The sequence below is a fragment of the Limulus polyphemus genome, unplaced genomic scaffold, assembly GCF_000517525.1.
Source record: "Limulus polyphemus unplaced genomic scaffold, Limulus_polyphemus-2.1.2 Scaffold32, whole genome shotgun sequence".
In the NCBI taxonomy this organism is placed as follows: domain Eukaryota; kingdom Metazoa; phylum Arthropoda; class Merostomata; order Xiphosura; family Limulidae; genus Limulus; species Limulus polyphemus.
The window spans coordinates 1,027,376-1,051,490 of NW_013665642.1; the positions used below are offsets into that span (position 1 = coordinate 1,027,376).

Below are 24,115 nucleotides of genomic sequence, written 5' to 3' on the forward strand. Positions count from 1 at the left end.
GTTACGTAAAACATTCCACACCTTGTCCAGCTACGAGCGATCCAAATTTTCATCAACCGAGTTCTGTCTTAACTGCGGGCAACATTCGGCTGGTTGCGGTATGTGTTTTGTTACATAAAATGAATTTGATTATGTTTCCTATTAAAATAACGTTTACCTTTTTTGAATGGAAAAAGCCGGTTGAGTTTGGATAATGTTGTTGACATACATGAAAGAATCTTTGAGATATATCTGGAACCTTTTTATTCAACCTACGTTGTATTAATCAATGTGTACATTTAATAGACTAGCACAGAAAAGTACTATCAATGTTATAATTGTAAATATGATACTCGTTATATTATATCATTATTAACGACTATCTTTAAGGATATATATTTGGCATGTACAATAAAAGTTTACTTCAGAGGACTATTTTTTTTATTGTTGTTTAAGCTCAATAAAACAACAGAAGCATCAACCTGGGAAATAAACATAACATAAACTTAATAAACATGCTAGGCCTAAGTAAATGTGTATAATGAGTGTTACTGTAATTAGTATGCCAAATGGAATTGCTGTAGTGTAGAATATTGATGTGAGTTATATTTTAAATTTACAGTTAAATAATGAAAAGCATCACATTAATGAAAAAGGCTAATAAAAACTAATTTTAATTCGTTATAAAGATCACGTTTCGAACGATGCTTTGCCTTAGTTGGACAAAGAAATTACCTTAAATAAAATCCCTTATCAGGCCTTGAGTTAATCAATTTTTTTATCATCATAGATATTCAAAAAGTATTAATCGATTATCTCAATGCCTCAAAGTATATCGTGAACAGGACATTTAACTTAATTTTTATGGTCCCTTGCAACATTCCATCCGTGTATTATAAGAAATTAAAGAAATAGAAACATGTTAATATGATACAAGCATTTAATTAATTTTATTTTCAGAAGTTTCAATATTTATGTTAGCTCTATACTAATTCTTTGAGATTGTATTATAAGAAACTTAAATACGATTTCTTTTCTAGATACTGCATATTGTAAGACACATAAATCCAGTTAAGTCATGATTATCAGCACGATGTATTCTGCATACTATAAAACACATAAATCGAGTTAAGTCATGATTATCAGCACGATGTATTCTGCATACTATAAAACACATAAATCGAGTTAAGTCATGATTATCAGCACGATGTATTCTGCATACTATAAAACGCATAAATCGAGTTAAGTCATGATTATCAGCACGATGCTACATACTATAAAACACATAAATCAAGTTAAGTCATGATTATCAGCGCGATGTATTCTGCATACTATAAAACACATAAATCGAGTTAAGTCATGATTATCAGCACGATGTATTCTGCATACTATAAAACACATAAATCGAGTTAAGTCATGATTATCAGCAGAAAGTTTGTACGTTAATAAAGACACAACTGTTAATATTCTAACACCAACTTACAGAAAAATGGGTTTTACGATATCAAGCCATAATAATCAGGTTACTCGTTTCAAATATAGTTGAAGGTCGACTTTCCAGATGCGGTTTTATGATAATTAATTCGCTATTCCGTGTATGATGATTATGTTTATTTTCTGATACTCAATTCTCGTTGTTTCACCCATTTTAATTGAACTCACTAAGCTGTATGTATGAAAATGTCTGGTCTTCTTGATCTATGTTTAAATTGTTCTATTATTAACCTTAATTAACAACTGTAATTCAGGATTAAAGCGATTAACAATTTTTATCTTATTTTATGAATGAATTAAAAATTACATTAATTGTTACTTTACTTACATTACTGTAAGCTCTAATAATTTTAAATGTCATGGTAACTTTAATTTTACAAAAATATATAAAAAATATTTACAAAATTGAGTCTCATAAATACTGCATCCAATATAGAAGTTCTCTAGTGATGAATAGAATTATAGCTTCTAAACTCCCAATTACGCTTGTAAAATGTTCTTTTTTCTATTACAAGCCCGTATCGTAGGTTAGTCTGATGTCAAGGGGCAAAACGCTATTTTAGACACAGAAGTTTATGAAAGCAAATAATTTAAAATCGACAAAAGTTAATACTTAGTTGGTTCAAAACTAGTGTGGTGTGCTGGAGATATAAAACAAACTAGCGATTTCTTATTTTATTTTAATATAAAAAAATTAATAGGGAAGAACAAGACAAAACAACACAGGAATTTCATTTACTACGTGAAAAAATTCATTTAGGAAAATAATCATTTCATAAAATTTGCATTTCTAGTGACAGTAATGTTTGCTTTATCTTGTCTGGTAGCCTATATTTCTTTTTAAGGAAACAATGGAATTCGTAAAGGAAGGTGTAGTTCCAGATGAACAAGAAAACTATACGTCTAAGAATAAATAAAATTTTAAAGTCTACATGAAGTTTGTTTCATAGTAAGAATAAGTATTCAGACCTACGAAAACCGTTTTGTAAAACCTATCTGCTTATGTAGCAAAAAACTCAAATATTTATTTCTAATTGTATTACCAAATCTGAACAACGATTTTGCTTTAGAATCACGTTTTCATTGCTTTCTTCTTTTGTAAAGTAAATCAAAATATCAGTTTAACAATAGTTGCATTTCTATGTTAACTCTAAATATTTTCAAACAAAGTTTACTAAAAATTATTTCCAGTGTGTGACATTTAATATAGCTTCTTCATCAAGAACTAAAAAGATTACTCAATTTTGTTTAATTATAAACAAAGTTCAGCTGAAAGATTAACCAATACTTCGTACGATCTTTAATACAACAGTAAAAGGGCAAGTAGTTTAATATAAGTATACACAAAATTAAAAAGTTGTTCTGAGATTTATGTAGATATTAAAGTCATCTTTCTAGATAATAGAAAAAAAAGAGAGGTAGCTGCTGCCTTAGAGACATTCTTACAGTTATCAGATACGTGTGACATCTACTCACAAATGTTATAATAAACCCCAAAACTCGGAAGTTACAAATCAACTTCATGTTTCTATCTTTTCCAAGCTTCTTTTAACTTGTGGATTGCATTTTTTCGAGTACTTTAATTAAACTTCTCCAGTTAACACTGTAGGAATAGGAGTAAGGCATTCTTTGTAATAGCTGTGCCTTGTTGGAAAAGGGAAGTAAGTTGTCTGGAAATTTGACGAAGGAGATTTAAAAGTGACAGACATTGAATTGATGCAGCAAATTAAATTCCATTATGAAACAACAAAACGGTCTCCCCTGAGACTTTCAAGAGACATTGATTGCCATACACTGGTGCTTCTACAACCAGCACGTGTCACAATACACCTCTCTCTAAACATAAGAAAAAAGAAACTTGATAAAACCGTTCTTTGTGTACAAATGACAAGTAGATGTTAACAGGAACGAGGTTTCATCTTCAACAACTAATTCCTTTTTTAATCCGTACGGGAAACCTGAAACTTGCAGTCCAAGCAGCGCTTTAAAAACTTTGGATTAATTTAACCGTACTAATATATAATGCGCAAAAGACATTGAAAGCTCCTGTTGGCTATACTTTGCTTAGGGCGAGTACAGAATTAAAAATGTCTCTGACTTTAAATTGAATCTTGTGTAAATAACACATGGTGTTTTAGCTGGAGTTTTAGAGCTTCTTTATGAGTTGCTATTGGATACCATTAAAACATTATATATTAGTTTATTTTAACGAGTGAAATACTGTAAATAAAAATGTATTTTTTTATTGAACAATCGAAAGATTTAATTTATTTAGAGATCTTCTATGAATATACTACGTCGCTCGGAAAATATTTGTCAGTACCTATAATCATGCTAAATCAATTTCAAAGTTTTACTGAATCCTTTGTGTAACTTTCAAGAAACTAAATGTTTTTTTAAGAGCAAGTTTGTACCACTTGTATGTTTTCTTCACTCATTCTCCAAGAACATATATTTACTTCATTAGCTGCGCTCTAGTAATCATATAAATCCAGAATAGCTCCTAAAACTAGAGGCTGTAAAAGAGCAAATCAAAAGACTTGTTATTTGGTACAAAAGCACAAAATATAGATGTTAATGTACAAGCACTGCAGGTAAGAGTACGTTAACTGAAAATATTGTAAAACTTCAGGGGTTCGCGGATTAAAAACGGTTATTTTAAGAACTTATTGAAACACATATCGAAAAACACGCAAACTGCGTGTATCGGTTTAATACTTAAAATAAAACATAGATACAAACAATAAAAATAAAATACAAATACATGTTATTGTATAATTCAACTAATTTCACGGAATAAGCCATAAGCAATGTTTTTCAACAGACGCAAACTTTTTTTCAACACATGTAGATGCCAGTGTAATAGAAGTATAGCTAATAAGGTAATTTAAATGGGAAAACTTGTATTTCATCCACTGTGAAGTAAGTGGATAACGCTGTTCTGATTTCCGTTGATGCAGGATTTTGTTTTTCAAATAAAACTTATTAGTAATATAATAACATAATTGTATTTTAAGCTTGTGATATTTTAATAACCGTTAAATACAGAGTCTCGTGACAACCACAGCCGTATAAAGTTGCGATGAAACAGAGTGAATCAGAAGTATATTTTAACACTGTTTGGCCTTACGAAAGTAGTGCGATGCTACTCAAAACTGATCGCTTTTATGGAAAGATATGTAACGGCCATTTCCGGCGCACAATGTTCATACACCATGTGTTAAGATTGGAGATTTAGAATTTCCAAGACGGCAATATAACTTGTTCTTTATTGTATTGAAACACAAAAGAATACGGATCAAGTTTGGGTACTAGGACCATCCAAAAAGAAACCTGCAACATGTCATAACACTTAGTAAACAAAATGCGGTATCTTGTAACAGGTGAGAATCCACGAACATGAAGTCATTGGCAAAAGCCATTCACGTGCCCCAAGCAACAGCACGCAAGCGGACTATTGAAACAGGTACTGGAAAACTGTTGTCCTCACACACTAGATGTCTTATGAGAAACATGCAGAAAGAAGTGGTATGCTTTGGACATGAGAGCATTGACGTGGAAACAAAACTACGTGACTGCCGTCAAGATGCACAGCCGTCAGGTAGACCATGACTGTATATGACGACATAGAATGTAACAACGTGATCATGGCGTAAGTATACAAATTTACATTCATCAGCAAAAGGTACTTTTAAATTACATGAAAAGAGATAGAAGAAAATATTGAGGGAATATCAGGGCAATAGATGGGATTAAGTATGACTATGATATCCTCTGTACATCAACTATTCAGCCCTGACTGGACCTCAACCTTACCTTATCATCTGTCACATTTATATAATCAACACCAAGTTTACGTGTTGAACTTGTGGACAAGTTAAGGCTAAATATAGCTAAGGGTGTGCTTAGTTCTTAGCTGAACCACGCAGAGGCAGAGAACAGATCTATGATGTTGGAAGATACAGAAGGCCCTGCCAAGGCTAGTCCTTTACTTGATGATGAAGACTCAAATTTCAGGAGTAGCTCTATGATCGTCTATTATGAACCATAATAGGATAAAATCAATTGAAACGGAGTAAATGTGTTTCCAAGATCTTGCAAACTACCAGTGTATCATGCTGATATTAAATTCCACTTCTAATCACACCACACTTGTTAGCATGGATGACTAGTTAGACAACTATACTTTCTATAGTTTGTTTGTTTGTAATTAAGCAAAAAGCTACACAATGGGCTATCTGTGCTCTGCCCACCACGGGTATCGAAAACCGGTTTATAGCGTTGTATGTCCGCAGACATACCGCTGTGCCACTGTGAGACACCATAGTTGAAAAAAGTCATGACTCTTGCCCTCATAGCCCAAAGGTGAAACATTATTGTACAAATACAGCAAACTAATAGCTGGTCCAGAAATATCTTCTCAGCATATCAGAATAGTATCAAGAGTAAATAAAAATAGCTTTGTTTCTTGTATGTGTTTCTGATAGTAGCATTCAGTGGCAAGAGATGTTATAAATGTTTTTATGTGCGTATATGCAAGTGAGTTATGTAGTGTTGCTTTGTTACACGGTGATTTTCTCAAGCTGGTGTTTGAGGACATTTAAACTTATTTAAAAATTTCATTATATGGTTAATTTTCCCTTATTTTTTTAAGCTTTTCATTTCTGTGATTTTCTGCACAGGTTTTTGTTTTTCGTAGTAAAAACAATAAATATAAGAAATTGAAACATGTTCTATTTTGGTTCAGTATATGGATTTTATTGGCCAGGGTTATGAAGAGGGGCAACGGAATTTCATCAATTCTATCACCTATATTTTCGTTTTCTGTCTTAAATGTTCCAATGTACTCGGCAGGACGAGAGACAGTGGCCAAAAGTACCATACCTGTCCTTATTCTATCTATTTACAGTACTGACTTATACAATTTGTCAGGACTTGCATTAGAAAGTTCGGGTAAAGTTTTAAGGCTTCAAAGCAGAGGGTGAGTGAAGATTCAAACTGGTCAGGAGGAAAGGCTGGTGTCGTTATCATGTAATTTTAGGTTAGAGGACTGCTAGATGCAACTCACCTGTAGGGAATTTGAAATATTTGTAGCACTGATGTGAACGGGTCAATAGGTATTATAAAACAGGATTTGAACCATAACATTTACCACAATAAGATGATCCAAACTACAACTTGGGAATCACGGGAGCCATCCTATTCCTGTTAGATTGGAGCCTTACAAACTGACAGAGAAATGCCTGGAGTCTTCATTTCTTACCCTCATTACCAAACCCATTCCGTTGACTCAAGCCTATATTTCATAAGCTAAACAGAACCAGCAACAGCCTAAAGCACCAGCTCTTATCCCAGTGTAACTATTAGCCAAGACCAGGAAGATCATGGGGTATCCGATTAATAGCCACTTGGAGCAGCAATGGCACTATATGAACATGTGATCCCACACTGGGTGAGACCATGGTATCTGAAAGTCCAGTTGCTCATCATACCAACCATGAATTGGAACCCAAAGCCAATAGAGTGGTAATTCTTCACAGACAATGCTGTACCTAAACCCTATGAAAGTTCAGCCATTTGTTGACCAGCAAAGTTTCCAACAACTAAAGTAGCTACGAGGGTACATGAATCTCAACAAGAAATAGCCGCAGAAATAGCATTGCCAGGCTCAAACAGGAAGAGAGACCAAAGCCCAGATTATGGGGGTGAAAAAATTATTGCTATGGACACCAGAATATTGCGAATACCAGAGTCAGCATACAGTCAAGTTTAGAGCCACCTAGGGGGAACTGGTAAAGTTCAAGGCTGATTTACAGAGAAAAAGGGACATTCGCCTCCAGGTCCTCCAAAATAGGAAAAAATCCACAACTTTGAAAAGTCTCGTCTTCTACAACAAGATCAAATAAGATATCAACTTTGCCATGTAAATACTGTATATTGTTTCCTTTCGTATATTAATACTTCGCTTTCACTCTGTCACTGATGACCCCGATGGGTCAGTGGTAAGGGCCTATATCATTAGAAATTAGGTTCCGATACTTACGGGAGGCATATCACGGATAACCTATCGTGTATCTTTGTGAATAACAACAAAAAACAGAAAAACTCTCATTAAGTTTTTATTCTGTATATTATTATATGTTTACCTGCACTCTTTTTTCTTTTTTGTTGTTGTTAGTATCCACGTGCATTATATATCTGCGTGTATGTATATTATTATTTTCTGTTTGTTATGACTTCAGATTTTACATCAGTTTAATATCATTTTTTTGCTTAAGGTCAGTTTTAGTTAATTCGCTGTTCAATGAGTTCTACACATTTTTGTATAAGATTTATTTATTTGTATCATATATATCAACATATCATTTTGTCTGTGTTTAGATTGCTTAACTGTGTTTGACTTGGGGTTATAATATTTGTAACTTGCTAAGTAATGTATTTGCGTTAATTCCAGTCTGTGCTACTTTTATAACTTTGATCTGAGGTACACTGATTCATTTTTTGTTTTTTAACTCCTCTGTTAATTTGATTAATTTTGTACAATATTTGTATTGTAAATTTTTGTTTTCTTTCATTTTAAGTGGTATTTATTAAGCCTGAAATATTTTTACCTTGTGTGAAAGATTGCATTATGTTTGTTTTCTATTTATCGCATTAAAACGTGAATTGCTATCTCTGTTTTTAGTTTTTATTGTCTTACTGTCGTGATATATAATCACGAAAATCATATGCAAATAAACTTTATAATTTTACAAACACTCGAGACAACCAAAAGACGGTAGAATGGAATGTTGTGATATATATACTATCAAACCCATTCTTCATAACTTCAATATTAACTTATCAAAATTCAATTTGTAATAAACTATTAACTGCTTCAAACCGGCTCCTTAATAATACCTCCCCAGAGTAGTTCCCTATTATTTTAGGGTGACTTTGTCTTTTAATGAGCTTGTCAGTCACGATGTATCATTCTCAAGTAGGAAAAGATAGGATATTTTGGTACCAAAATAACTATGTAAGTGTATTGATTTCACATAATATTTGTTTAGAATGTTGATTGTGAAGTAAAGATCCCTTAGTCTTTTCTCTGAATTTACCTTTTATTTCTTTGTTTCTTAATTCTATCATTACAAAATGATAAAAACTCTATAACCCGAGCGCTTTCTAAAGGTCGATCTTTCTTCTTCAGGGGCAAACATTCCCAATTTGCCCCTGAAGAAGAAAGGTCCATCTTTCGAAAGCGCTCAAGTTATAGGATTTTTATCATTTTGTATCAAGACTTCTTGGACCTACATGTTTTTCTGACATCATTAAATCTATCATTTTCATCGCCACGGTTTTTCCACGACTTCACCTGTTACTGGCCTACAGGCTAAAACCCTGTTTACTTAGTTATTGTGACTACCAGTACCCTATACTGTTAGCCAAATCTTACTCTAGATGTAACAACATACACTGTGATCCCGTGTCGACTGCTGTGGTTATCTCTTCAGTAATTTAGTATCCAATATTGTTCTCACAAACTAGCCCTAGATGTATCAACATACAGTGATCCCGTGTCGGTTGCTGTGGTTGACACTTCAACAGTTTAGTATCCTATATTGTTCTCACAAACTAGCCTTAGATGTAACAACATACACTGGGATCCTGTTTCGGTTGCTGTGGTTGACACTTCGACAGTTTAGTATCCTATATTGTTCTCACGGATTAGCTCTAGATGTAACAATATACATTGTGATCACGTGTAAGTTGATAATGGTCTTAAAGACTAATTCTAACTAAAACCTACCGGATCAGTAACCTTTTCACTTTTACCGCCTATTAGTCTATGTGGTTGGTATTTCACCAGTACAGTGTCCTACCTTATTGTTACAGGCTAACTCTAGCTGAAAACTACCTTTTTCAGTTCAGCGTCTTCATGGAGACGAATGATAGCTAATAGGTACTAACTACGTCAGTTTTATAACCTATAATAAGGTTAAGAGTTTAGCTGATATAACCAAAATGAATAACCTATGTTATTATCAAGTGTCAGCTGGTGTGGTGAACATTCTCCAGTTAGATACCTTACATGTGACACTAAACAGCTGTTGTATGTTTCATATGATCCTGCTCACCCCTTTCAGTTACTGCTACCCAGTTGATGTAACTGAAAATACCTTGCTCATAATCCTTCATCTGGTCAGGTGATTGCTCTCGTATGGTCTTACGTTTCTTATTTTAGTTAGTATTTTTTTCAAGAGTTTCCATAAAAGTTTTGATTTTTTATTAGTGACATATTTTTAACTGAAGTGGCCTGCTATCTTATGAAGTTTTATATCAGCATTAAGCTATTTTAAGCAAAACTTAAAATTAGGATACTCAGATTCGTGACGTATCGATCAATAACAATAGGTCTTGGTTACTCATAGCTTAAAAAAATACTCATGACGATAGTCTTAATATAGTTGAACACGCCATCTGAGAAAGTAGAGTACAGTTTTACAGAAATTCAGGATACATAGACATCATTTTATCCATAAAACTCAACAAAAAATAATAACTGAATAAAAAACCTCCCTACATGACTGTGCTACTACACGTTTGTATTATATGTTAGTGGGTGAATGGTAAATATTAACAAACATATGTTGTGTTCTATTCACACATTAATTGTCAATCTCGAGAGTCTTCTTCAACTATGAATATATATATGTGTGTGTGTGTGTGTATATAAAACCTACAGACGATACAAATACATTTTGAGTTAGAACTTACCATTTTGAAGCTGTCGTTCTTGTACGCCTGGAAACAGTTTGTATATTTGTTTGTAACATGTGGTTTCATATAATATAAATAACTGAAATAATTTTCTAGCAGAAACTTTGTAATAACGAATCAATAAAGCTTATAAAATAGATTCTTGATATAATTAATTATTTTCTTATTCTCCAGCACAAGTCGTGATGTAATGCTTAATTAAAGCTGAAATCCGCCACCATACTGCGCCAATCGTTTACACTAGCTTTCCAGGAAATAAAGAACCAATGGCAAACCTCTTCAATCGGATTATTCACGCCCCACTACACAAGCAAGCCGCAGAATGTAAACTGCTTGCTGATTGGCCATAGCGTAAATGGTTATTACGGCTCCCGCCTTGCACTAAGCCACACGTGCTAGCGGTAAATAAAGCGAGTGACGAGTTGTACTAGCCACTGAGAAATCAATCACCGTTAAACTGTGTACACAAGTGGCGAAAGGGCGTCTTGCAAAACACATTCAAATTTATCGATAGTTAAGAGTGATTATACGCGAGGAAAGTCAGGCGTTGTTCGATCGACGGAGCTTTCCTTCTTGGATTTTACTTTACGTTTAGCGCGCAGTAAGGAAGCAGCAGTGTACAAGAGGACAGCGATGACTTTAGTAGGAGACTCTGGTCAACAATAGTTTTATCATTGTAAACCAGTGTGAGCTAAGGTATTGCAACCAACTTTAGGTGTACTCCCACAGTAAGCTCTAACTTAGGACCGTGTTTGATGGTTTTATCCAAGACATTCTATTAAGAAGCACAGATTCTCATTATATCAGTCGTCTAGCTACCACACTGGAACCCCACGGGAGTCAGCCCGGTCTGGGGCCCATCAGCTTGGCCATGACTCGACCTACCAGTTCCGGTGAAATCCACGTCAAACGCCCAATGAACGCCTTTATGGTGTGGTCCCGAGCCCAGCGCCGGAAGATTGCCGTTGAAAATCCAAAAATGCATAACTCTGAAATTAGCAAGCGACTGGGTTCCGAATGGAAACACCTGACTGATGCTGAGAAGCGACCCTTCATTGAAGAAGCAAAGAGGCTACGAGCCCTACACATGAAAGAACATCCAGATTACAAATATAAACCTCGCAGAAAACCCAAGAACTTATTAAAAAAAGATCGCTTCCCGTTTCCGATGCCATATATTCCAGCACCCATGGATTATCTAGGAATGGGTTTCTCAAGAGGTCTTTTTCCACCTCCACCCCTACCCGGACTGTTTCCTTTTCCTCCAGGAGCAATGGAGACTCACACTGCTCTTCCTGTTTCTACTGCACTCCCCACTGTTGGTCGACTTTCCCCTCCAAATGAAGAGACAGATAGCAAGTCCGCTTCGAGTCCAGATTTGACCTCTAGTCATTCGTTCAAGCCTGTAACTCCCAGCAGTTCCAAGGGCTATCCAGTAACCAGCATTCCCTACCCCAGCTACGCCTCGAGTGCTCTCTATCCCGGCCTGTCCGTGTCCATGCCGGCATACTTCCTGCCTTGTGGTTGCGGGTCTCCAGGTTACGGCTACCCATCTAGCAACGGTCCTGGTGAGGCAAGTCGGCACACCTGCGGTGCCGTAGGATCCCTAGTCTTGAATCCATTTTTGAAGACCGCGGACGGAGCGAGCTATTCCGCTGCCGCAGGAGCGCCTTCCGGTCTTCGGGACTTCACCGTAGGTTCAGCTGGAACGTCCAGTTCCGGCCTACCAGCCACTCACCTTCTGGGGCTCTACTCCTCATGTCTCGTGCGCTCTAAACCATCGGATGTTTAGGACGTAAGTAGAGGTTTTCTTGTTTGGATCACAGGCAGACGGCGTGGACTTTGTACATACAAATAACAGATGAATTCTAGCCTAAGAGAGAGGAAGTAAATGTATTTGATTAGAATACTGACCAAGCAGTATACAAACATTAGAGAAAAAAAAGACTATGAAACCCTGCTTAGCTTTCCTATAAACTCTGGATTCCGTTTTCTATGTGTTACTACTGTGATCGTAATGTGTTCTGTTTAGCCTAAAATATTTCGGTGAAGTAGATGTAGGACAGCTTGCTAGTAAATTATTCATGTTTGCAGACTTTCTGTAAAAATATTTGTTTCAGTCTACATATGTATGTAAAATGTTTTGAATTCGTGTGCGGTTGTATATTGATGTGATTTAAAATTTGGAAAATAGTGTTTTGACTTAAAAGTATATATATATAATTTTAATGAAAACAACAACCACACGTGAAAAGTATAGTAACGTTAAACGCTTTCACTACAGCATCATTTCAATATCTCATTTTTCGGATTTTTTAAACCAAATCTTTAAAAATAGGTAACAGTATCAAAACACCTATACCAGTATTGGTTTCAAATATTGTTTGGAGGTTGAACTTCAAGTATTATTTTAAACGTGCCCTTATTACGTTCATAGTTGCTCGGATTAAAGGAATTAAGTATCTATCAAATCACATCAGCCAAATCTTTAGAATCTCGTGAGTTTATTGAGCTAGACAAATAAAGAAATGTTATCTTGGAACTTTGTTTACATTTATTTTTTTTTCTTTCGAGAATTTGTTTACTGTCCAAACAAATACAAACATAATCCCATTATAAGACAAACACTGTCCAAACAAATACAAACATAATCCCATTATAAGACAAACACTGTCCAAACAAATACATACATAATCCCATTATAAGATAAGCATCGAGTCCATTTATTTTCTACATTAAAAACAAGTTTTATTTGTTTAATTTAAACAATAAGATTATCTCATTTACCTCTCACATAAATATACTTTTTATCTAACTTAGAAGTAAATACTTCCTTTATTATATTTCTAAACCTCACCTTGGCTTCTAAGCTATGTATATAATATATATATATAGAAAGAGAGAGACAGACAGCAATATCAATTTGAAGTGAATTGAAGTCAGATTTTTATAATGAATTGTTCACATTATTGTATATAATTCCTTCATTCAGGAGTTATCTTCTTTTTTAAATTGAACAAATGACAAGGCTACATATACGTCGAAGCAGAGAACAAACAATAACCTACATATATAAGGAAAACCTTTTGCATTAATTTGAAGCACTTACATAATATTACAAATTATGTAGTATGGTTTTGTATCTAAAAGTATTGTTTCGAAGCAATATATATGCAACTGACATCTAAATATAGTTCTGGCTAGAAACGTAATTCATTAAACGAGAGAAAATACTTGCATGGTTACATATGGTTGTACTTCTGTTTTGTCTTGACAAAAATATCAACATTTAAATACACAATCATGTGAAAGTTGTACAGTTTGGTCGCAGTACGTAGATATTAATATTTGCATCCAGAATGTGAATACTGGTTAGATCGATAAGGGATGTTACTATCCCCCTAACTAATACAATGACAGCAGGGACATTACAAGCTTTCAACGGTGACAGCTGTTTTCAAAGTTAATTTTAATGGATCTTCTCAACCTCGCAAGAAATCATTTTCACGTCCATCACAGAGGAAGGTTTTATTAAAGCTAAATAACTATGAAGAATCTACAAATTTGTTAATGCAGGTAATTTTAATAAACTGTTAATGAAAATCTGGTTTAAATATTACACTAAACATAAAAAACATATAAGGTATCGAATTACATGAGTTCTTTAAAGTTGTGGTGTAGTAAGTATAGCAAATGTTTTAAATAGTATTTACTGTCCATTATCATCCAATGCTGTTAGCCAGGCAATATATTAGGAGAATGCCGTGGATATAATCCCTAATACTAACACACTAATTGTGATACACTATGGACACTGTAAAAACGATTGTATTGTAAGTTAACAAAATATTGTGTTATTTCTTTCAGAAAAACTCAAATTGTGGTCCCCGAACACAGAACTCTGTGAAATATAACATAACTGATTGTTGTAACAATATCAAAACACATCTTGTGTTTTTTAACAAAACACATGAAGTTTGGTTTTTCAGTTTAAAATTATGTTTACTCACAAATATTGTTGTGTTCCGAAGTTACATTTTTATTATGTGCAGGTAGATTATGTAAAATTTAACACAAAGATTATGCATCGTGTTTTTTCTTACTTGTGTTGTATAGTCGTTCAAACACCGTTGTGCTCCGTAAAACACAAGTCGTGTTGTTTCTAACACAATTCTTACAGTCTATGATAACATTAGATGTTGCATGCCAAATCAAATCATTGATGTTTACGTAAGTGATCCGTTAGAACTTACACATTTACATTATTGACACGCATGACATCCACATAACAACTCACCCTGGAATATTCCACGGGGTTCTTAGTCCATATACGTTTTATTCCCTATTGATATTTAATAAATATTTAATGTTCAAAAAAGTAAGTAGGATTTTGTTTCAAGGTAAAATATAATGGTAACTGCTAAACTAACTTTTCTTTTACAGTTTATCAAGACAAAGTACTCAACTTTAATGTGTTACATAAAAATACACGCTTCTCGGAACAAACCGAAAATATATAACTTCAAAAGAGCACACATTCAGATCTTTTGTGTTTATCCGTTAGTATTTTATTAAAACTCAGCACAGCTGACGCTGGCAACCCCTGACTAGCAAGTAAATAATGCAGAAACGTCGAGATACGTCTGGCTTCTCGCTCTCTTAAACAAAGCCACTGAATTCTAGCCAGATTAGAATCTTATTCATCGGCTTCTATTCATATTGCTGAACATAACGCTTTAGAAGATACTCATGGTTGACCTTCATGCAAATTCTGATCCGCCTCCAATGCATTGTTTTGGACTATAAACTTTCAAAACGGAAAAACGTATATTGACGACAAAAACATCAGTCACGTAACCTTGGAAAAACAACCTTCCTCTCGCTTAAACGTTCAAAAACAACCTTCCTCTCGCTTAAACGTTCAAAAACAACCTTCCTCCCGCTTAAACGTTCAAAAACAACCTTCCTCCCGCTTAAATGTTCAAAAACAACCTTCCTCCCGCTTAAACGTTCAAAAACAACTTTCCTCCCGCTTAAACGTTAAAAAACAACCTTCCTTGCGCTTAAACGTTCAAAAACAACCTTCCTCCCGCTTAAACGTTCAAAAACAACCTTTCTCCCTCTTAAACATTCAAATCTAAACTCTGAACGAACTCCGAAATAGCGGACCAAAGATTATACGCTGAACACTGATCCGTGTGATCGCATCTTTTCCTGATAGTTTATTATTAATTCTCTCAAATCAAATTTCTCCAAATGAGTATGTTATTATAATACTAGACTCGCTATTTGCTGTTACCATTCATGTTGCACTATATCATCGAGGGTGAAAAAGCATACCAGCGCTAATTTTAATCTATATCATCAAGATGACAAGTATCGTAGAATTTCGTTCATTATATATTATACCAATGTTCACAAGTTATGTTTTATATTACCAAAGCAGGTAAGGATAATATAACGGATGGCAAGTGTGTTCTAACTCAATTTTCTTGTTGTTGTTGTACAACCATGAAAGGGTGGGTATACGTTACATTGAACATATCATATGATAATAGAGAATTTTTGCAAGACGTATAACATGCGTTCCAGGTAGTATGGTTTATGGAATTAAGGAGGTGCCATTAGATGATGCAAAAAATGATTTATTTAAATAAATAATCTTTTGTTCTGAAATAGCATTCAACCCTAGAATTACCAATGGGATCATATCGGCTTTTTAAAGCCATCTTTCTAAACCATTTATGTACTTAATTACTTGGGGGTCCACTATTTTATTGATTAAAGGGTTCGTAATAGCATACGAGTCACAAAAAAATTGAAACAAAATACCTTCAATGTTTCATTTAATCCCACTCGTTATTCGTTGGGAATCCTTTGTATTTTTCATTGGAAATGGGTGATTACATTCCATCCACTGTTTGTTCATTTCTTTAAACCGAGTGTTCTTACAAGCATTGTAGTAAAGAAAATCTGGGAAACAAATGCTTAATAAGTAATTTAAAAATCATGCTTTTATCATAATTATGCTCGAAAAACAACATATCCATAATATAAGATCCCATATATCTCTTAACTAAATTTATTTTTGAAACAAAATTTGTTTTTATATGATGTAAGAAATCTGTAGAATACAACTTGTGTTTTAATGGTAGTAAAGACAAGCCTATTTATTTTTCAAATTCCTGATAAGAAAAGCTCAATCATTTTAGCGTATTCCTCGTGATTTTAAGTTAGTTAAAGAAAACTTTAATAAGATTAACTCCATTCTGTTCAAAACCAGACATGTCAACGTATTTTGTCGCATCGCCCAAACACGCTCGTTCGGTCTACGCAACCTTACCATGCGTCAGTTTTAGACGGTCGTCCCGCAACTGAACCTGTACTGAACCATGATAAGTATTATCTACCTTTGAAGTTAAGCTACAGTGTATCATGTATGTTTAGAACTAAGGTGTCCGAAGCTCTGAGCGTCAGACTCCCATCTGATAATGTCAGTAGCTCACTTCGCCAAACGAGAGATCGGTAAGATTGGGTTGATGTGTTCATCCCTCGCAGCGCTACTATGGTAACATCATCGTGCATATTCTCAGAACTAACTGCAGAAAGTGGGTGGTAAACAATATGTTTCATTGTTGTGTTATACTGTTATCACATAGTTCACATAGTTATCTCCAACATTCAACTGATATAATGTTGTGGTCCAAGGAGTAACTTAAGGTGACTTAACAATAAAAAAATAATGCTTTCAGTTTTATATAAAACTCTTACCACTTAAAGCTGAGATTATTGAATGTATTTTTGTATTATTTTTTTTTCAAATTACTGAAACTTATCTCTGGAATATTTCTATATTTACAATTAAAATTATAGAAGCCTAGAACAGTGCTGAAGAATGTATAATAAAATCAAAACAAGTTCAGTAAAATATATTTGTTTTTATGCACAGAGTGCTTGCTGAACCGTATGGATCTAGCCCCGAATTTCTTTAAGATATTACACAAGATAAGTAGATTTTTTAGATTAAATGAAACCAGGCTTAAGAATACTCCGTGACTATAGTTCCAGATAACTACGACATAAACTTTAGTTAGTCAATTCAAACTTAACTTTTCCTAATCCTTAACCGACAGCTTAACGAAACGAGTATCTGACGTTTTCTCATAAACTGATATGTAACACAATCTTTCATAGTTATATACAACTTACAACAAACCATCAAAACTCATCTTAACAAACGCTACTTTTCTTATATAGTTATTTCATGCTAAGTGTTATGTTTCGCTGTTAGATCATAAGGAAACAAAAAACAGCTGGCAACAGCTTATTCTTATTCTTGTTGTTTGTTATTATGCACAAAACTACACAAAAGGCTATCTGTGCTCTGCCCACCACAGGTATATAGCAACAGCTGGAGAACTGTACATTTTCTGTTACACGCTCAGTTACCACTCTTCGTGTTTAACCAATTTATCTTACATATTCAAGTCTTATCATAACATACCAAGTTATTCAGACGATTATTATCTTATGTATTTTACTATTCTATTCCAAACTACATGGACGAATATTATTATATATGTCACACCATTCCAAGTTATGCAGGCGATTATTATCTTATGTATTTTACTATTATATTCCAAACTACATGGACGAATATTATTATATATGTCACACCATTCCAAGTTATGCAGGCGATTATTATTTTATGTATTTTACTATTCTATTCCAAACTACATGGACGAATATTATTATATATGTCACACCATTCCATAGTACATTAACAAGTTATTATGTTACGTTGACAAACCACAAGGTTTTTAAATCATTCCATTGTAAGCTGATATGTTTAATTCGTTTCAACAAATCCTTCTATGTTACATGCGCTGTCTTTTGCGCCAAATTAATCCAAGATACATTATTCAAGAATATTATTATATATCAATCAGTTTTGTATCAAACTGTAACATGTTACATTGAAAAGTGTTTTTCTTCTTATATCAGACTATAACACGTTACACTGACAAGTATTTTCTTATTATATCAGACTATAACATGTTATACTGACAAGTGTTTTCTTATTTCAAATGACGACATGTTACATCGACAATGTTTTATTTTTATGTCAAACTATATCATGTTAAAGTGACAAGAGTTGTTTTTTATATCATACTGGTATAAGACATTATACAGTAAAATTTATACTTCGGTTAGATATCATACTGCAGATCACATCCTCCAGTTTCTGTAGGACAATATAAGGTACAACATCTTATTTGGATTGATATAGTTTAACATAAAACACTTTTCCTCGGCTGTTTTGACATCATACACCCTGTAGCCTTATAGAAATATTAAGTGCGAAGTTTTAATTGGATAGATATTGTTCAGCATACAACATTTTGCCTGTCTGGTAAGACAATAAAAAGTACAATACCTCGGTTGGTTAGACATCACACAACCTTCTGCCTCTTCTGTTTGTTTTGAAAAGACGTTTCAATCAAAAGAAACAGTCGCAACAAGTCAAACTTGCTGCCTAAGCCTACTTTGGAAGAAGACTAAACTATTGCTTGATACAAAATATTCAGTGCAATATTTGTTTGTGTTTGTCTTTTTTTTTTAACACCATAACGCCTCCTGCTTGGTAGGGAAAATTGGATGTTTAATGAATTTTTCTACTAAGCAAGGAATTGTTCAACGAAACAGATTATTTGGTATAATGATTTACAAAACTAACATTGTGGTGTACTAAATTTTCGTTTTGTCGCTTGGCTTGTAATCGTACATTTTACGATACTTTTAGCCGCGGCATAATGGCTCATAGAATGGCTCCGAGTATTTCATGTACAAACTTTTAGCTCATATCTCCGTCGTCTCTTGACTGATTTGAGATCTAATTACAATTTTATATTTAAAAGGTCAAATCCTTTAGATTGATGTATTTGACCACATCCAAGGTCTCATAGATTAATTCACTCTAATCCTGCCTAAAATAATTTCAATTTGAGGGTAGGCTGGTAGAGATCCCGATGAATAATAAAAATCGAATCGGGTATACGCGTGCCCCACGTTTGGTATTGCAGGCGCACAAAAATATAGCTAATAAAAAGATCTCATAGATTAATTTACTCTAATCCTACCTAAAAGAATTTTAAGTGCCGCGGCTACTGAAGATTCCCTCTTGTTTCTCCTGAGACGTCATACAGTCACACAACATCTAGTTTGATGGGGTACTGTAAACTATAGTAGAAAACATATATCGCAAAACTTCCTAACATCATACAACACATCACCTCCGTTTTATATGATGAAACATCAAACAGCATAGCAATCCCACGTTTCGTAAGTCAATATATAAAACGTTTTAGTTTAAAATAATGCAATATAAATAACTATCCGTTTAACAGTACAATGTAAATACAAATTTTATCTGTTAAGCTGTGGCAAAACTTACTATATCAAAACATTTTTTTACGAATCAACTTTTCATGTTCGTCATTACATGTATACACATGTAATAAAAAAATTGAAAAAATTATGATGATGTAGGGATGACAATGCCAAAAAGAACAGAAACAAGATAGGGATGAATACTCAAAACCATACAAAAATCCCTACATAAGTAGCCAAATCTTTCCAAAAAAAACTTTTATCTACAACTAAATGTTGAATTCCTTTCATTTGCACGAATTCGGGTTTGAATAAAAGCTTTTAAAATGAATAATGCTATAAAGTCTTACAATGGCTAATTTCCATAAGCTTGTAACATTGACTCAGTGGCTACTTATGTAGGGATTTTTGTATGGTTTTGTGTATTCATCCCTACCTTGTTTCTTTATTTTTTGGCATTGCCATCCCTACACCATCCTTATTTTTTTTTCAAAAAAATGTTTTATTACTTGTTTCTCCTCTTTTTGTTAAACAATACCAATAAATATTAATGAATGACAGTCGCTATGAAGGCAGCAGTTTTAGCTTAGCGTGATGTGTTGTCTTGATGGACATCATGTATTGAAGTGAGGGAAATGCTATACTGCTTCAGCACTCCCCAAGTTAAAATGCAACATTATGGTGTGTAAATCATCGCAACAACTTTAAGCATAAAAATGGCCGCCGTAAATTATGTATTGCTCATCAGAGTATCAAATCTCTCTTATAAAAATTTAAGAGATCTTTACAAACACCTAACGTAGGTTTTCAAAAGCTATTAATACCTTCAGTTAAGCTGAAAAACGTCGCTAAAGTAGAGGATCGGCGAAGAGCGTAACAGTTAAATGTTCTGCTGATTCTAGCGTCAGAAGAGCTAGCTCACCAGATCAAACAGGACTGTCTTTCTATCACGAGTTATGATATTTTATCAAGCAGGAGTGTCTTTTCTCACTCAGTTCACTGTGTTGAATAAAATGATATTTTTAAATATAAAATTGTACGAAGACAAAACAAACAGAAAAAAAAAAATATATATATACAGCCTTTTGCTTCACATATCACTAAGCACGGTAGTGCTTAGTTTGTAGGGATGGGCCGGGATAGGATATGATATTTTATCAAACAGGATGTCTTTCTATCAGAGGATATGATATTTTATCAACCAGGACCGTCTTTCTCTCACAACATGATATTTTATCAAACAGGACTGTCCTTCTATCACAAGATATGATATCTTATCGAAAAGGACTGTCTTTCTATCATAGGATATGATATTTTATCATACAGGACCGTCTTTCTCTCACAACATGATATTTTATCAAACAGGACTGTCCTTCTATCACAAGATATGATATCTTATAGAAAAGGACTGTCTTTCTATCAGAGGATATGATATTTTATCAAACAGGACTGTCTTTCTATCACAAGATATGATATTTTATCAAACAGGACTGTCTTTCTATCACAAGATATGATATTTTTTCCAACAGGAATGTCTTTCTATCATAGGATATGATATCTTTGATAGAAAAACAGTCCTGTTTGATAAAATATCATATCCTATGATAGAAAAACAGTCCTGTTTGATAAAACACATTATCTTGTGATATTTCCTTTTTAGAATTGTTAGAGAGTTTGCTAATTTTGTAATACATTGCTTTATGTTGATTTCCTCTTTCGTATGGTAATAACACAAATAACAATTATCTGTTTCACAAGCCCCTCAGTGGTTCAGTGGTAAGCTTGTGGGAGTATAACGATAAAAATCGAGACTTAATACCCGCGGCGGGCACAGCGCAGATAGTGCATTATGAAATTTTGCTCTTAACAATCAACAGAAAGAATATATATCTAGTTTAAGATTCTTTTTTCTGGTAATTTCTACATCTCAGTCTACTGTAGATAAAATCCCAGTTAGATGAGAATATGATATTGTAATATTGAAAGTCATGTAGAGATGATCTATGTATAACTGTATCATCCCTGTACTCTTGTTTGCATTCTTTCTGGCACTTCCATCCCTACATCATTTTACATTTACAAAATGTTTTTATTACCTGTTTAACTAAACTTCATGTACTATAATGTTATTTTCTACCTGTGTAACTTGCATGACAACCTATGTTTAAGAGCTGGTTAATGCTGCATGACTACCCCCATTTTTACATGTTATTATATTTATTAGCAACATTCATACTTAGCTTTCAGGCTATCTAAAGATCTATCGTTAAGTGAAGGCTGATCAGATGTCTCCTCTCTACTGGTATGACATCAACAGTCATCTTCATGCAAGATAACAAAACTGAGTAACAATCCCTCTCCAGCAGACTTATTTCTAGGCTTTCACTTATGTTTGCTGACTTGAATGCTACATCGCCTTTTTATCGAGAATTAATTTAGCAGTTTATCATTTCTATTTCTGGTTCTTAGAATTTACCAAGTTACATTATCTTGTAACTGTGAGGATCACTGTTTGTCATAATCGATGAACTTAGTAAAAATTGTCTTCTGTTTTATGTATAAACAGCAAACTTTGAATCCTTCTCTCTGTTTAACTTCTGATAATGTAGGATCTTCCATCTGGTCAACAAAACTTTCCTGTCGGTCATCACTCAAGAACTCTACTTACTTCCATCACCACCAAAGCATTTAGTCCTCTTTGATAAAAGATCATATCTTGTGATAGAAAGACAGTCCTGTTTGATAAAAGATCAAATCTTGTGATAGAAAGACAGTCCAGTTTGATAAAATATAAAATCATGTGATAGAAAGACAGTCAAGTTTGATAAAAGATCAAATCTTGTGATAGAAAGACAGTCCAGTTTGATAAAATATCATATCCTGTGATAGAAGGACAGTCCAGTTTGATAAAAGATCAAATCTTGTGATAGAAAGACAGTCCAGTTTGATAAAAGATCAAATCTTGTGATAGAAAGACAGTCCAGTTTGATAAAATATCAAATCATGTGATATAAATACAGTCCAGTTTGATAAATGATCATGTCTTGTGATAGAAAGACAGTCCTGTTTAATAAGATATCATATCCTGTGATAAACAGATAGAACTCTAGTTACTTTCACCATCATCAAAGCATTCCGTAGTATTGTCATTTTCACCACTCACACGTGTTCATGTTAAGCTTGGCCTTTATTCGAAAGAATTATCACTACAGTTCGTTAAGCATCATATCAAAGTATTATTTAAAATACTCAACAGTCAATGTGTGGATTCATTTTTATCTGACACTTTATGTAGCTTTCATCTTCTGGGGTGTTAGGTCACATTTTTTACTTGATATAGAATTTCTATTTCATACTAACGTGTATCTAATAAAACTGAGTTAGATAAAATGTTGCTGTATTCGTATGCCCCTTACTATAAGTAACTTGATAATACTGCGATTCTATTTAAGCCCAATAAAATCGTTACAGATACAGTAAGTAGAAAAGTGTCAAGTTTTTACTGAAACCGTTCATGATAATCTCAAAATGTTGGATATGAATATATATTTCATTTTAAGTCTATGAGTACAATAGATAAGAAGAGAATGTATAATGTTGATAGTTATAAGCACAACTAGAACTCAAAACATACCAGTCTTCGATGTCAAGAATATTTAAAATCAAAAATATTAAATGCTTCATTTTTTTTAACTAATCATCACGAATATCAGCAAAAAAAAGTCGTAAATTCTAAACGTAGGTAGCCCCCAAATGGATCAGTGGCAACTCCGAAGGCTTATAGCGCTAAAAACCGGGTTTCGATATCCTCGGTGGGCACAGCACAGATAACCCATTGTGTAGTTTTGTGCATAACAAAAAAGAACGAACGAACTAAAATTAGACTAGAGGAGGTTTATTTTTCTCGTAATTTCTGTTTATAAATGTATATGTATCTAACATATTAACTTGCTACTCAATTATATAACGATTTATGAAAAAACCAGTCGTGTAAATGGTATGTGTTTATGAACAAAAATTATAAGTTTAAAAACAACTTTTTTCTAACGAAAGCAGTATTTCATGTACTCTACGATGTTTATATTTAAAAGTTTATAGACTAGTTTGTCCTTCACAAAATATTTTACTCGTGTGACTTGATATTGTTTAACAATTTAATGATGTCGCTAACGTACTGGATGTCAAGTTACCGCCAAAGTTACACACCTCGGAGTCATTTAATGAGATTTCATTGGTCACAAAACGTTATTAGAAAGAAGGATTAGGCAAAGTTTTATGTATACTGGATGGCAAGTAACATTAAAACTACACTAGTATTTATGTGTTGCGTAACTAAGGTGTGATCTTTTTTTTATCTTACTTTCATTAAAAATATCTGATAGTATCAATGTTTAATAAATCTATGCGTATAGTTTTCAAGTTTTTATCATAATATTTCTATAATAAAGACAATTTTACCTTTTTCGCTGAGTTATAGGTTATGACTAAC

General features: G+C 33.6%; 1 protein-coding gene across 1 annotated transcript in view; it reads left to right on the forward strand.

Moving 5' to 3' along the window:
* The first annotated feature begins 10,692 nt into the window (after nucleotides 1-10,692).
* The window catches only part of LOC106460104 (transcription factor SOX-14-like), a 53,276-nt gene continuing 39,853 nt past the window's right edge, over nucleotides 10,693-24,115 (forward strand). Inside the window, exon 1 of the mRNA XM_013919791.2 lies at nucleotides 10,693-12,031. Coding sequence (XP_013775245.1) covers nucleotides 11,108-12,028 — 921 coding nt within the window. The 5' untranslated portion in view covers nucleotides 10,693-11,107 and the 3' untranslated portion in view covers nucleotides 12,029-12,031. The remainder of the gene's footprint in view (nucleotides 12,032-24,115) is intronic.